The following is a 16,467-nucleotide window of genomic DNA, read 5'->3' as shown; positions in this document are numbered from 1 at the left end:
TTTCATTTAAATTAAGACCTAAAGCCTATTGTTCGTTAAGTTTTTTTAAAATATCTTTTTTTTTGTTAATTTTTCTGCATCGATTTTAAATAGTTTAAATTATAATTAAATTACGATCAACAAAACGAAAATAATATATTTGACGAAACGAAAAGAAAAGCGCAGAAAATTAAATTAAATTCCATAAATAAAGTTTCTTTTTTTTTGTGAATGAAATTAACGTTATTGTTAAGTGAAATAAAATTTCCGCCAAATTATTTAGTTGATACCAAATAACAAAATAATTTTCAGTCAAAAAGATCTTTTTTAAAAAATTTACATAATTTTCGATTTGTGATATCTCCATGATTTTTGTGATATCAAATTGTTTTGTTCTCTCTAATTTCTTATTAATTGTTTTTTTTTGTTTCGCACAAATTAATTTCGCATATTTGCTTCTAGCACGAATTCATCACGAACGTTTTTTTTCGTTTTCCATTTTTTTGTTTTCAGTTTAAATATTTCTCATTAATAAATTTTTAATCAATCATCAACGCTTTAACTCCATGCAGGAAAGGTGTCCGTATACCATTGTTCTCCGTTGGTGCCTAACGGTTGTTGGGGTAACGGTTGACTGCCCCAATTGCCACCACCATTGCCAACTATGGCACTTGCATAACGTCGCTTTGGATCCCCTTGGTTTTGGTGACCACCATCAAACTTACGTTTACCGACTACTGCAATGGTATTTGACATTTAAAAATTTTTGTAAATTTTTTCTTCATCATTTTTCAACATTATAACAAATAAAATAATAAAATTCAAAGATAAATTCTGGATCGGATTTTTGTTTATTCGTTACGTTACTGATTTTCGAATTGTGTAAATGGAAATGTTTTGTAAACAAATATTGGAAAAATGACCAACACAATATCAAACGTCGTCAAAATCCCATTTGATTTTCGATCAAAGTATTAAGTTTAATTGAAAAACCGGCCGAACTTGTGATTGATTATGATAAAGTTTGCCATTTTTCCAAATATCCGACAACAGTAATTTAAGGAACAGACACGACACGTATAGTACCCACACGGTTACCTAAATCATTTTAGTTTATTTGTTTATATATAAGTATATATCTTGAGCAGCGGATGGAATGAAGTGTTAAATATTATTAGGACGACATTTATGTCTATCGTCGAATGAAATTTATAAATTCGTCATGCAAATGAAACGTAAAATTTTTTGCCTGATAGGAGCGAGATTTTCGATTAATCTACAAAGAAATCTATTGGAAAAAAATGAAAAGTCGTTAGTGTACCCTTTTTCTCGTGGCATGAAAGAGAAAGTAAGCAGCGATTTGATGTCACAACGAAGTATAATGCGGGAATGTAATCATAAAACGTTCATTTTTCCCATTTTTTATGAAAATTCGATAAGATTGTGTTGATGGAATAGGGTAGAGTGAGCGCTGAATCATTCTCGCTTACCACCAAAATTGAGAATCGATTTCGAATTAAACGGGAAAAATTGAATTATGAATGAAAATAATGCAAACAAAATGAAAAGCTGCGATGGATCGTAAAAGAACAGTAATAAATTTGTCCAACAGACAATGGTGAATATTCATCACCGAGTAATTGCATTGTGTATACCTTCCCACAATTATTGAATTAAATTGAAATATATTACGAAACAGAAGTGGCGATGCCTTCGGGTGGAAGGTGTACATGGTTGTACTATTAAACTCGATTGTACACTTTTAATAAGGCGTTGAAGAACAGAAGACTGTGGTAAGTGGTTTGCCGTGTGAGTATATATAAGAAATGTCAAGAACAAGTAAAAAATAAATAGATTTGAAGTAAATACCTTAAAGAACTAAAAAAAATTGGATTAGAATTGATATTTTTGATAAAGAATGAAATTATTTGAAAGGTCTTGAGGAACTGGTTATTTTTTTCAGAATATTCGGATAATCATTTATGATGCGTTGACGTTAAACTACAACTTCTGCTGAAAATATAGTTTAAAAAGAAAAAAAATTGGATAAAAAATTAATGAAACATGATATATAAGAGTTGATTTAAAAATCATTAAATTAAAAAAAAAAGTTTGAACGCAAAACCAACGAATACAAATTATAAAATTATAGCAAAACATTAATGAGTTATTACAATGGTTTGTATAATAATAATTTTAAGGATTTTCTTTTTTATTTAAAAAATTAGACTATTTACAATAAACAGAAAAAATAAAATAAAAATAAAATAAAAAAAAACGAATCGATTAGTATTTATATAAAATTTGAATATGGGACATTTTATTGGATGGTGTGTGTAGGTGGAAATTTGTTAGCAAATAAGCAAGGAAATAGCATGTGCAATCGCAATTTCTTCTTATAATTTGAAACCAATGTATAAATAGGCCAATTTCTTTTTTTGTCGTATTTTCTTTAATCAACGTATTCCGTTTTGAATAAAATGTGTTTTAAAAATGAATTAAAATTAATGTTTTTTTGTAATTAAAAAAAAATTAAACAAAAAATGTTTAAAAAAACGAATTAGATTTCATATTTTTCTTAAAAATTAAACGAAGAAATTCGAATGTTTAAAAAAAACAAAATTTTGTTCAATGTCAAATAAATCTAATCACAGGTGGTCGCATTCACTCAACAATTATTTTAATGAATAAATTTTTTTATTTTTTTTATTTATTTATTTAATAGTAAAATTGAGAATTTCGGTATGCCACATTTACACAGATCGCATCTATTTTATTTTAACGAAAAAAATCCAATCATATCATTTTATATGTTTATATACATCTACTAATCGATTCACTTTTCTAATTAAATTATAACAAACAACACAAACTAAAAATTATTTAAAAAAAAAAGAAACGAACGAACGAAACTGCTGGTTATAAAATGCCGTAAAAATTGTGACTTTGTCCGGTTGAATCAAATTGAGTTCAGTTTAATTTTGCAGTCACAATTTTTGCGCTAACAAAAAGGTATACTATAAAAATCAGATGTGCTCCCGTACTGCTTAAAATAAGTGGGTGAGAATTTATAAAAATAAAGAATTTCATAAAAAAATGTTTAATAAAAAAGAAATACCAAATATATAATTTGAAACCAATATAGAAAGCTAAAAACAATTTCTTTAATTAATCAACTTGTGTGAGTGTGTGTGTATATATAAATATAGAACAGACAGTGTGTTTTTTTAATTTAAATTTAATTTAAGAAAATAATAAAGAAATTTAAAAACTTGATTTTATTTTCCTTCTTCACATGCACAACGAAAAATCCTTTATTTTTATTTATTGGTAGTTTATTTTCTATATTTCTTCCATTTTAGTTCTTATTAAATCTTCTATTCTGGATAAGACTAGTGTAAAATAGATCTGTCGACCAAATTGATGACTTTTTTTGCAGTAAGAGAACCCACCGGTAGCTTATTTTTGTCATTTTTATTTTCATTTTTATTATTTTTCTTTTTATTTATCGTTTTGTGTTGTTTGGCAACATTTATTATACAGACCATCCCCAGCTCACCTGGTAAATTTTGTAGCTTGCCGCGCTGGATGCCACGAACGTTGAGACGAGTTTGACCCGCCCCACGGACCCCCCCGGGTGTTGCCAGAGCCCCCGCGATGGCCACTCGTTGATCCAGTTGGACCCCCTGACGACTGTGGTTGCCATGGAGCCCAACGGTTCGGCCACGCACCATGATTCCATGCCCATGACCAACCGCCTATCATTTTTTTATATCATTTTGTGACCAAATGGATTTGTGTCGATTTTTTATTTGGAGCAAAATGAAGTTTTTTTTTATTTTTTTTTATTTTAACAGTCGGGTTGAGTGACGACGGAAAATATAAATGGAGAAAAAAAAAAGAAAAGTAAAGAAATAATTCCCGGCAATAAAAATGAATAAAAATTGATTACTACATACTTAAACAAAAAATTATTTTATTCAGAAGATCTAATCGAACAGATTTTGATCGACAACCAAATGATTATGTGTTAAGCACCTGACCAAAACTTTTAAACAGAATGTACGACATTCGTCGTTTCATTTGATTTGAAACACGCTAACAGTGGAGCTGTATCAACCCTCAGTCTAAGACCAAATTTCCCAATATTCGAAAATATAAATAAAATTGTGTACTTGAACTCAAAAGTTTGATATGTGAACTCTTATGCATTAGCCGAATTCATCAGCTGGTCCCACCTAGCACTATTTTCGGAAAAATAATTTTAAATATTTTGCTAAATGTTTCCTAACATTTTCCAAAGTTCCTCAAAATTTTTGAGGAAAATTAAAGAAAATATGGGAAAATCTAGTAAAATTCAGGAAAATACGGAAAACGTCTTCCCAAAAATAGCCATTGGGTTCCACACAAACATCACAAACTCTCTTTGTATCGTTGACAAGCTAGCAATATAAATGTGTCCACATCTCAAATTTAGATTGATTTCCCAATTAATCGGATTTTCCCAATACAGCTCTATTTCAAAAAACAAAAATTGTCGATCAATTCCGTAAATTTAAATCTTTCCAAATAAAATATTATGCAAAATGGAATGTCATAATTTTGAGTTATTGTGACATACACACTTCTGTGATATTCCTGTCTTAAAAAATATCTTTCATCGGTGAAATCGAGTGCTTCTACATTCGTTTTATAAAAATTAAAATTCATAACAGCAAATTTAGTTTCAATTCAATTTTCTTTTACAAAAGTCAATTGAAAATAATTAAAATTGCAATTTTTTTTTTAAAAAAAAGAGAAAATTTAGAATTTTGTGATAAATCTTGCGATTGACATCTTGGTTTTCGTATTTAAAAAATTTTTGAATATTTTTTTCTCTCAATATTATCAAAAAACAGTTTCTCCTTCTCTTGTTAAAGTAGTCTGTTGTTTGACTTGAACAAAAACAAATTTTCATTTTTTAGTTTTAAAGAGTATAGAAGAGGGATGATGATTTTCAATCTACAAGCGATGAATTTCTTTTCTCTATAAATTAGGCAGGTTGCTTAAAAGCGAAGGAATATTTGCATACGAAATGTTTTTTTAATGGGCGGGTTGGAGAGTGGGTGTCATTCAATTTTCTGGTTTGAATATTAATTTTGTTGGACTTTTGATTAAAGGGGGGTAAGCAATCTTGATTACCATTGAATTAAACAACAGGGAATTCAAGATAATAAAAAAAGTTAGTAAATTTAGTATTTTTGTTAATTCGGGTAAGTAAGCAAAAGCGTAAAGCATAAAAAAAAGTATTAATAAGAAATCATGAAAAATAATAATAAAAAGCATAAAACTGAAAATTCTAAATCATAAAGCAAAAAGCGGTTGTATTTTCTGTAAAATGATAATAAATATGATAAAAAAAACGATAAAAAAGACTGCTCTAGAAATATATGCTGCTGATCTCTGTTCAATAGAGACCTAACATTATATATATCGGGGGGACGATCTTTAATTCTGGATTTATGACTGGTTTTTATTCAAAGACACCGGATGGGCAAAGTGTGTATCATATTTAATCGACAAAGTTTTTTTTTCGTTTTGGTGGGTAAATAATAATAATTTTTGACAATAGTTTTTCCCTCGACATATTTTTTTAGCCTCAAAATGTTTAGGCCGTACATGTGTTTTCTTCTTTTTCTTTCATTTAATATTTAAAAAAAAAAATCGAAATCAAATTTCCAAAAAACATATACATAGAAATTGTACAAACAAAATTAATCATCCAAGAAAAAAAAACTAATTTTTGGAACGAAACAAATTACTTTTTTTTTAAACAAAAAGTTAAACTAATTAAATGAAAAAAGAAAATATGAAAAAAAAAATAAAAAAAATATTTTGATGTTAGCTTAACCCACCGCATTATTTCTGGTTGTTCGTTGTGGTCGGCCAGTGACGACTGGCGGAACTCCATTTGACGGATAATCATAATAAAATTCATCTTCATAAGGGCGGTTATAATCTTCATAGACCGGCTCAGTGTAGCCACCGCGATAATCAGAATACCCATAAAAGTCGTAATCATAATCTACAAATGTAAATCAATACACACATACATTCATCTTATTTTTCTAGTCACTTTGGTTGTAGTAGTTGTTGTTTGTTTTTTTTTTGTGCACAAAGTCACAAACATTCATACTGATGGTGTTTTTTACTTATACTTTTTTGTGGGTAAATTTGGAGGTTTAAAATTGTTTTGTAAGAATAAAAAACGATATTCGAATTCAAAAGTATTACCACAAAACTAACAAAAAAAAATATTAACTCTGTAAAATATATACTTAATATATTGGCCTATTTTTACTTTTTAGTTTATTTTTTATTGTCTTTCCATTAAAATCAAATCTTTCACAATAAAATTACACAATTTAGTGATGATAGTTCTTTGTTTCATCTAAAATGCGATTTACTAATTTAATTTAAACGAACAAGAAAAAATTATTTTTCATTTTACCAATTTCACATGCCGTAAAATCATTCCTTCGTCTAATTTATGAGGAGGTGGACATGTGGCTTAAAGAAAAATAACAAAACGTGAAAACGTTTGTTATTTGATCCTAAGCCGTTTCTCTCTCTCTCTCTCTCTCTCTCCGCAATACTTATATATTGTATACAGCTTAAAGTTACCATGCTCGACTAATTAATTCAAAAATAATCCTATTAGAAGTGACACAATCAAAAGATTTTTTCTTCTTTCCATTTGTCCGTTTCCATTGCAAACACTTACCAACGCCCATGTTAACCCATTACAAATAATTGTTACGTCCAGTGATACAAACAGTTAAATAGACATCAGTTCCAAAAGTTGAGAGAAAAATTGCAGCATAAGTTTGCTTCAGCTGTTTTCAGCTGATCCACAAATACAATAAAACTGTTTATATGCACTTGTTCATACGGTTGAAGTTGCGACACACACGTGAGTGTCAGTGGTAAAACCGTATAAACAGTTTTGATTGTATGTGTGGATCAGCTGAAAAACAGCTGAAGCAAATCCATTCTTAAATTTCACTGCCTCTAACTGTATTTAGAGAAGAAGAAAAAACTGAAATGATGCAACCAATAAAACTACGCGAGAAACGTATTGTCATGGAAATAATGTTTTCTTTCCGGCAACAGAATCAAAATTTCCCGATAACCAAAAATGTAAAATTGACTTTTCGGTCATAAATTTCCCGATGGATTTGTTCTGCAATGGCTAAATTTTCCTGTAACCAAATTTTGACGAAGAAAAAAACAGTAACTACGTTACTAGGGTACAGCATTATTTCCATGCCCGAGAAACTATTTTTCCTATTTTATTATAATAGTTCGGACTCTTACGAATTTCAAGGATTGCATTTGGCAAAAAATACTATACTCGAAAAGGCTGAGTGGATACTATTGGTAGATAAATAACAATGCATCAGCTTTCACGTTAATTCTGTTGGTTGTACACGCCATGTGATCCAATTTTAATGATGTAGAACCATTTTTTTCGATAAAAGTAGTTCATTTTTATCGAAAAAATTGTTTAGACAAAATTTACAACAAGAGAATCCTTGGTTGATTAGTATAAAATTAAGTGGCGTTGTAGTGGTTGTATCATTTCAGTGGATTCTTTTTATAACTCATGGAACGATATACATTTTTCAAGGACAGTCAATCACATCTAAAAGTACCATCGTATTATCAATTTCTTAACTCTCTCTTATGGTACTTTTAGTTGTGTTGACTGTGTCGATGGTAAACATTTTTTACCCAAAACTAATTCCTGATCTTTTGTGAAATGGGTAAATTATCCAGTTTTTTTTGCGTATTCATTTACACCAACACTAACTGAAAAGAACCTGCATCCACCAGCTTCGGACGAAGTTTTAAAAGACAAGCTGAATGTAACGATACCCTTCATATTCCCTATTGCTTGTGCAAATCAGCAAAATGTAAATTTAAAATTCAGAAATGTTTCCATGAAACGATAGATCGATTTTCAAGCGCTCACTGGCGACTATTATTTACAAATCAGTGATTATTACAATCATAATCTTGCCGTAAAAGTGTTATGCAACATTAGGAAACCTTTGAACGGTTGTAAATCTATGCGCCCATTGAACACAATGTGGAAGGGTGTCAATTTCAAATCATTTCCCCTTTTACAACGCTAACAAGAATATCGGATCAACGATTTCAAATTGAAAATCTTTTTTGACATTGCCAGAGAAAATATTTTTTTTTTGCATAAAATCCGAATCCTAAGTTATGTAAATCTAACACATTTATGATTGAATAGTAGACGAGACATTTGCATAAAAATCGCAGGTGCAACGTCAAATATTCTCTCAGCAAAGTTTTTATGCGTACAATGAAAGTTGAAGGAAAGTTGTGCCCGCATATTGGACACAATTCAATCAATTTGAAGTTGGAAAATTAATAGCTTTTAGATGTGAGAATGTAAATCGATGTTTCCATCAAACAAATCCAAACAGAAAATAGTTATTTTCCAAACGTATGCTGAAATATCTCCAGCTCGAGCTGGATTCGAGTTCGCTAAAAAAAGACCATTTACCGTAAGTTAGGAAGCAACGTTTTTCCTAAACGACGTGTAAAATAGGCGACGAAGTTGCGATATTTTAACACTAGTTAGGAAAAGATAGTAAACTAACGTTTATGAAAATAACAATGAGTCTTACGCTGCTGATGAACGAAAGGAACGGGGCTTGTAACTAAATAGCCTACTGGTTTATAATTAGGATTATGAAAAAAAAAACTGGACAACAATCCCATTTACAATTTTTTTTTATCTTAATGGCGGGTGGGCAAGTGTTTTACAAACATGACGACTATTACTAGCATCTTCTACCATGCTGCGACTATTGTGTATCTTATACAAAAAAAAATCAAAAAAATTAGAATTCATTTTGACAATTTCTTTTACAACTAAGTTCGGAAACAAAATATTACTTATCCCTAGGTATACACGTAAATACAATACAGCCGTGTATGTGTATAGATCATGCATTTTTATAAATAAAAAACATTTTATGTCAAAAAGGAATTTTACCAAAAAAAAAATTGAAAAAAAATAGTGCGAGGAGTTTGCAAGGAGGGATTTCTTTTAGCATGCCAGGTCGATGTGATTTAACAAAAAATGAAAATTAATAAAAAAAAAATTTGAAAATTGATATTTGAAAGATGAATAAAACGAAAAAAAAAATAAGATAAACAAAGAGCAAATTTATCCTGAAAATGTACATTTTTTTTTAATTTATAAATATGAATGTTAGTGATAATGTAAAAATTAGTATTTTTAAAATCAATTTTTGTTATTTACAAATTGAAAAAAAAAACGAAAATGAAACAATGAAAAATGATCGGGTGAGAATATCTTTTTTATTTTCTATGTTCACTGGTGTGTGTTTGCAGTTTAATGTGTTCAAAACGAACGAAAAACATAAAAGAAAAAAAAAACGTTTGAAATATGAAAATGTCCTCGATATTGAAGTTGTATTTGAAAAGGAAGTTCAATATTTATGAGTAATGTCTCAATTTGCGAGACAAATAAATTCAAAATATTCTCAAGTCAATTTGATAATACGGGGGGTGTTTGTGTGTGCGTAAAAAAAAGATCCCGCACACGCCCGTCTATTTCTTTGTTTTACACCACGGACTTTTTTTTAGTAGTTAAATCAAAAAGAAAAATTCAAATATTTCTTTGCAAATACTTACCGTATTCACCTCGTCCCATTGGTCCTCGTAGTGGAACGCGAGCACTGGCACCCGATACACCTCGAATAGGCGGTATTCCGGCTGGAATCATACTCGGATGAGTTGGTGACAACGTACTGTCGGAACGAATTTACACAGATTATTAGTTGCAGTTGAATCAATTATTTATTTGAAAAATAAAGAGACGAGCGCTGATAGACCTTAAATTAACTTATTGAAATCGAAACAATGCTTACCCTACGACACCGGAACGTCCCTGCATCATTTGCATCATGCGACGTTCTCTCGCTCGCAGTATTTCCTCTTTTTTCTTTTTATCAGACGGAGGTTTAGCCAGCGACACCTTTGCAAACGAACGGATAGAACAGTTCTTTTTTTTAGAAGCGACAATTCACTTAAAATTAATAAATGGAAAGACGAAATCGAAACCAACCTCGATATTTGAACAACCCAATTCTTTGCCATTTAGGTCACGCATAGCCAGGACAGCGTGATCTCTATCTTCGAAATGTACAAATGCGTAATCCTTAATCTTTTTCACTCGCTCCACTTTGCCAAATTGCTCGAAACTTTCCTTCAATTTTTCTTCACTGATGTCCTGGGTGAGATTGCGAACGTATAATACTTTGACTTTATTCATGGTTGTTTCGTCGGGTTCCTCCTGTGGGTCGGCCCAATCGACTATGATATCACAGCCCCAAACCTGACAAAAAATGTGTTCAAGTAATTCTAATAAATTGTGGATCGGTGATGGTAAAACGTTCAACTTCTATTTGTTAAACAGTTCAGACGAAAATAGACGTAGATCAATGTTATGACCATATTGAATATTTCGATAATGTTCGATTGTACCAACCTTTATGCGTCCTGTTCCGAGTCTTCGTTTAGCCAATGATGCAGCTTTATGTGATTCGTATTCAAGAAAACAGAAACCTCGGTTTTTCTTTTTGTCATCCGGTGAACTGTAAATTATGACTTCAACTAGGCCAGCTGAAAATTGTGTCGCAACCAGAGTTATTATTTGAAACGATTAGTTGTGTAGGCGAAAATTTTGTACTTAATAAACACGACCGAAAATGACTTCAGTTCCGATTTACAATTAAATTTTATTTATTAAATTTCGTTATCAAAATAAATTAGCAGAACCAATACGATAAGCATATGGCTTTGTGTTTTATTTTTATTTCGTTTGTGTGTTTGTCCGAAAAACGGGATTTCATTTGTTTATCAGAATCAAAACCATATGTTCATCAATTGAAGGAGCACAATTTTGCAGCACTAAATTAAATCCAAATTGAAACAAAAGAAAAACAAAACATAATCTAACAATTTAACCCTCCCAAAATCCAATGCCAAAACGCTTTTTTTTCATTAATTTTCAGAATAGACATTTATACATTTATTATTAGCCAAACCGAACACGACGGAACAGTATATTTTTCTCCACAATAATATAAGTCACTCTGTGTAGATTTAGAGGGTCTTAACAGTAAAATATTGTTTTTAAGTTGCGTGGATTATACACAATGTAAGATAAGCTTTTAAAAATGTAAAATTCCATTTCGGATCTATAAATATAGAAAAAAGGGGAAAAATAAAGAAAATAAAGAAAATTTAAATTCAATAATAAAATACGATCTCCTTGTATAGTCTTAATCAATTTTCTTTGTCCAGAAATATTATAGAGAAATTTAAGATTTTTTTCCTTTCGGTTTTTAATTAATTAATGGATTGTTTATCTCTCCAGTCATTACCATCATTGAAGTGTTCAATTAGTAACAAACATAAATTAATCGTTTTCAGAGTTCTTTTTTCATTGCTTTCATATTTTTTGTTGGCAGGCTGTAGCCAGACAATTCATAATTTGTTGTTTTTCTTTTGTATAGGCTGGTGAAAACATAACGATCATTTTCAAATTAGTGTCCGTTTTATTTTTTGATAATTGGATTTTCAAAAGAAAAATTTCAGTCAAATATACCAGAAAAAGAAAATTTAATCCTAATTGTGTTACAATTTTGGAGGTTCCATTTTTGTTTTGTTTTAATTTTCATTTGAATGTGATGGGAGAATTAAATTTAGTCGTGACGATAGAGAATTAAATCGTTTTTGCGTACACTACACATTCAAATCAAAATTTTCCCATATTTTTTTTTGGTTCAAATTAAAAGAAAATGCGAATTTGGCAATGTTTTGGAAAGAAATTGTTGAGCTACAGAACTGTTGTAATTTTATAATTTTTTTTTTAATTATTTGCATAAAATTATTATTTCAAATTAAAAAAACAAAATTTTCAAATTAAATTTGCTGGCAAAATATTTAGAATCGTTAAACATATACAAAGATGATGTTTTGGTTGGATTTTCGTAAATAAATAAAATTCTTTTGAAAATTAAAATCTAACCTCCATTTAAATAGCAAACTAAAAAGAATCGAACAAAGCAAATAGCTGAAATGGAAGAAAGTTCTCTGATTTTGTCGAGCTTCATGTGTGTAACCGGCCGCTCACACCACAAGTCCCATATTTTGAACTCGTACAATAAGCTTTAGTTTCCTCTTACCAAAAAAGTACTCCGTGTGAGAGACAAAATTGAATTTTTTCAATTTTTTCTTTGTTTATTTGGCAGCTAGCTCTCTCACGGCGCTCTAACGGCTCTCTCACGGCGTACTTTTTTTAAGTGGAATGGGCACTTAATTCTTCGTTAAGTTTAACCAATAAATTAAATGGATTATATGATCTGTCAAAATTTCCACAGTGAACTTCACCGGACATTACTGTGCGCACTCTTTCAGTAATCAATATTCTCTATTGACAAAAGGAAGCGTCATAATTTTAAAGAATATACTTTAAATAGGTGTCGGAAAGGATCAGATGACGTCATTCAAAATTATGAAAATTATGTCAGGTAGACAGAAGCTGTCACAATTTGTGAACCGGAATCTGTAGCTTTCCGTTGCACATGCAAAGCAAACTTCTATCTCCCTTCAGAGGTCATATCAAAGAATGCGAAGTTGGAGCAACACTTCTGGCTTCTTATTCGCTCCATTAAGACCCTCACAATAATAAACAATCCAACGAAAACATCATCTGTTCAAATATAATCTTGGTTCCATAAGCCAGGAAATCGGTAGTCTAAGATAGCTATAATGGACTTCTTGACTTATGTTCCGAACCCATATGAAACAAACACATGGATAGAAACGAAATTCAAGACAAATTATGCGGATTTTTTATAAGAATCGAAAAGCATTTTTTAAGTTTAATTTAGAAAAAAAAATAAAAACTTCCAATTGTTCAAGGTTTGGTTTACTCTTTGAGTAAATCTCTTGCAGGGAATAAAATTTTTTTCGATTTTTTAAAAATAAAAATAAAATTTAAAAAAAATGTTTTTTACGACGTAATTGTTTCTTAGTTAATTTTCTTTTTTGTTTTTGTTATTGAATAGACTTACGTGCATGTTTTGAAAATTCCTCTAATAATTCGTCGCGATCTCTATTCTTAGGTATATTTCCGACAAATAGCCGGTGATTGTTAAATGATATCGTTACACCAATCTTTTTGCCTTTCCGAATTTCATAATCATTCAGCTGTAACCAATAAGCCACACCATTGTTTAAAAAAAAAAACGTCAGCTAATTTCTTTTACTTTTCAATTATTTTTTTGGTTTTGAAATATTTTTTTTAGGTTTGCAGTGTTATTATAAATTAATGAAATTAATTTTCTCTTGCGGTCCAAACAAAATTATTTTTGAAAAAAAAACAATTAAAAAATAATGAATTTTTAGATGAGTGAAAATTGGCATATTTGCATTAAATTAAAACGAAAAGAATTATAAATGGAGATGTGGATTGTCATTTTCTTTTAGTTGGGAAAAATCATAAGACTTTAGGGGTAAATAAAATGTCATTTTTGATCCGAAAACAAAACAAAAAATTTCGTGAAAACCGTCCTCTTTTTAATGAAGTAGATTTTGCATCTTCAGGAATAATTATAAAAATCAATTCAATTTATAACAAAAAAAAATATATTTTTTTTTTGGTTGTTCTTAATTCAACCCCGAATATTTTATGCAAATTTTTTTCTTTCCGTCTAGCTAATGACTGGAGATTGTTGACATATAATACAAACAGTGTCGAATTTATATATATCACACGTTTAGTAGATCAAAATTAGAAATAATTTTGGTTTAAGAGTCTTAGAAAATCATTGTTTAAAAAAACAAACTGAAAGAGCCGGAGAAAAGTATTCAGATTTGTGCAAGGCTATGCGACAGATGAATGAACTGTTGGGCAGTAGTAGTAGAAAGTAGTATAGTGTCTACATGATATGTTGTGTAAAATCAGTTAGTTTTGTGTGGATGGGGTGGTTGTGGGTGTAGTGTATTTAAAAAAAAACAATATTTATTCATTAATGAATGACATTTGTGTTTGGTATAATGATGATCTTTTTATGCGAATTTAATTATTTAAAAAAAAATGGCTAGGAAGCGCAATATTGATGGTTAAGATGACTCATAAAATTGCAATCAGTACCACACAACAAAGGTGTGAATCAATAGCAGGTAGCACTAGCACCAGACAACACAGTTTTTCTTACAAAAAAACACAGTGTATTAAATAGATCTCGTTCTTACGTTGGTCCCAATGACATCTGTGGTTTCGCTGCATCCACTTCCCACGAATTGATGGGAATGGGACAGTTATTGGGGCAGCAGGTATCTAAGGTAGTTGTGCCGTTTGTACCTTAGATACCTGCTGCACCACTAACTGTCCCATTCCGATTACTTTTTAGAATTTGTGTGAAGCGGCTGCAGCGCAACCACAGTTGTCATTGGGACCAGCGGAAGCACGTTTCGTACTCAGGGCATCGCGACACCTACCCACAATATACCAACATTTGTGAACAAAATCTACGTTATCTAGCGTTATTGATAACACCTGTTCGTCCACGACTGTATCGCACTTCATAGTACCAATAGTTTAATTTTGTTTCCAAGAATTTTACAATTTGTAATTGAAGTTGATTGCAATTTTATCTCAGAAATGACTCGTTTGAACAATAACAAAATAATTTTAAAATTCGGCACATTCAACAGTAACACGTGATGCAATTATTATAATTAAAGGAGTCGGATCTACGAGGAACAGAATTGTTTCGATTATTTAAATTTTAACAAAGAATAAAACAACCGAATATTTCTACTCACATCCTCTTCTTATAGTCAAAGAAACGACGGTTATCCACCCAACAACAACAACACCATACCATAAGAGATCCGGTGGACGATTGTTATAATTGTAGAAACTTTTTCTTTTAATTATTGTGATTTCATGGCAACATAAGCCATCGACAACACAAATTAAATGGAATATGGAACAGGTGCAGCCAGTTACGTTATGCAACATATGCATACATTTATCGGAAAACCGCTACATATTATGTGTACCATGTTTGATAACTTAAAAATGGGGTTGTTGTGCTGACTGACCGGTTCAACAAAACCTGAACTCATATTAAAATATGGAAAATGTTATGCAGTACGTGTGTGTACAACACACAGGAACGAAACAACGAAAAAGAGAGTTCAAGCATATGGTTCACAGAAATTTATGTGTGAAGCGAAAAAACAAATTCCGTGGTACATTGTAAGGTATATTACGATCAATACATTAAGATTAAAATGTAATGTCAGAATTAATTTCAACTGAAATTGAAAATAAGAAGGATGAATAAATGAACGAAGAAGAAGAAGAAATTTATGTGTAAAATTTGCTAAGATAAATTATAGTTGAGGCAGATGTGCAACGTTACATTTTTGAACATCGACAATGGGGATATGATAAAAAATATAACTTGGGAGAGGAATGCAACATTATTTTTTCTTCCTTCGATGAAACGATAAAGATCGGTTAATGTGGCTCAAACTTTAAATTGAGTAAATAATTGCATTCGATGTGTTTGCTGTTGATTGTGGGAAAATAAAAAATTATTTTCATTAAGACCGAAAAAAACAAAACAAAAGGATTCTTTAATGAAAAGAAGAATAAAAATTCCGGAAAAATTTTAGTCAATTACATTCATTTCAAAATGTTTTTATCTGAAAAATGTAAATTGATTGTCGAAAAGTATAATTTTCTATTCATTTGCTTTGACTCTAATTTGACTAGCAAAACACAAGCTTTCAATCCTCAAGCAATGAGACTGACATTCAACGCAATTATTAATAGTCGTATTCATTAAACATATTCGAGAAATGGTTGCAAAAAGATCAGGTGTTACGAGAGCCCCGTACATTGGTTTACCAATCATTATCGAATTAGAATTTTGGGCTTATCTTACTTTTAAAAACATTAATTTCCAAACAAAAAACAAATTTACGATTAAATACATTAATAACATGAATTAAAATTCTTTTTTCTTTTTTTGTTTAACACGATAACAACACGACACGTTCAAAAATATAAATAGAAAATTGCTCGTCCTCTAATTTAAGACAGTTTTTTTTTGTTCTTTTCCAATCAACAATAAAACAAATTTAACACAAAAACCTCGATAAAATACCAACTGATTACTTTGGGTGTTTCTTTTTCGTTTTTATTTTTTTTTTATTAATTTTTTAGTAACGAAATTTTAGCAACAAAATTTTGAAAAGAAAAAAAAATAAAAATTTTGAATTTTCTTTCATTTACCTGTCGATTTACCAAATTCGTCTAGTATCTCCTCTTTGCCTTTTGATTTAGGTATGTTGCTA

General features: G+C 30.2%; 1 protein-coding gene across 1 annotated transcript in view; it reads right to left on the bottom strand.

The window, feature by feature from the left end:
* Window positions 1-309: 309 nt before the first annotated feature.
* Window positions 310-16,467, bottom strand: part of LOC119067992 (heterogeneous nuclear ribonucleoprotein R) — a 31,679-nt gene continuing 15,521 nt past the window's right edge. The window contains 6 exon segments of the mRNA XM_037171353.1: window positions 310-716; window positions 9,718-9,833; window positions 9,954-10,060; window positions 10,151-10,420; window positions 10,574-10,707; window positions 16,406-16,465. Coding sequence (XP_037027248.1) covers window positions 538-716; window positions 9,718-9,833; window positions 9,954-10,060; window positions 10,151-10,420; window positions 10,574-10,707; window positions 16,406-16,465 — 866 coding nt within the window. The 3' untranslated portion in view covers window positions 310-537.

This window comes from Bradysia coprophila (genome assembly GCF_014529535.1).
Source record: "Bradysia coprophila strain Holo2 chromosome X unlocalized genomic scaffold, BU_Bcop_v1 contig_132, whole genome shotgun sequence".
Lineage (NCBI taxonomy): Eukaryota > Metazoa > Arthropoda > Insecta > Diptera > Sciaridae > Bradysia > Bradysia coprophila.
The sequence above is the reverse complement of the archived record's forward strand: the minus strand, read 5'-3'. Positions and strand labels throughout refer to the sequence as shown.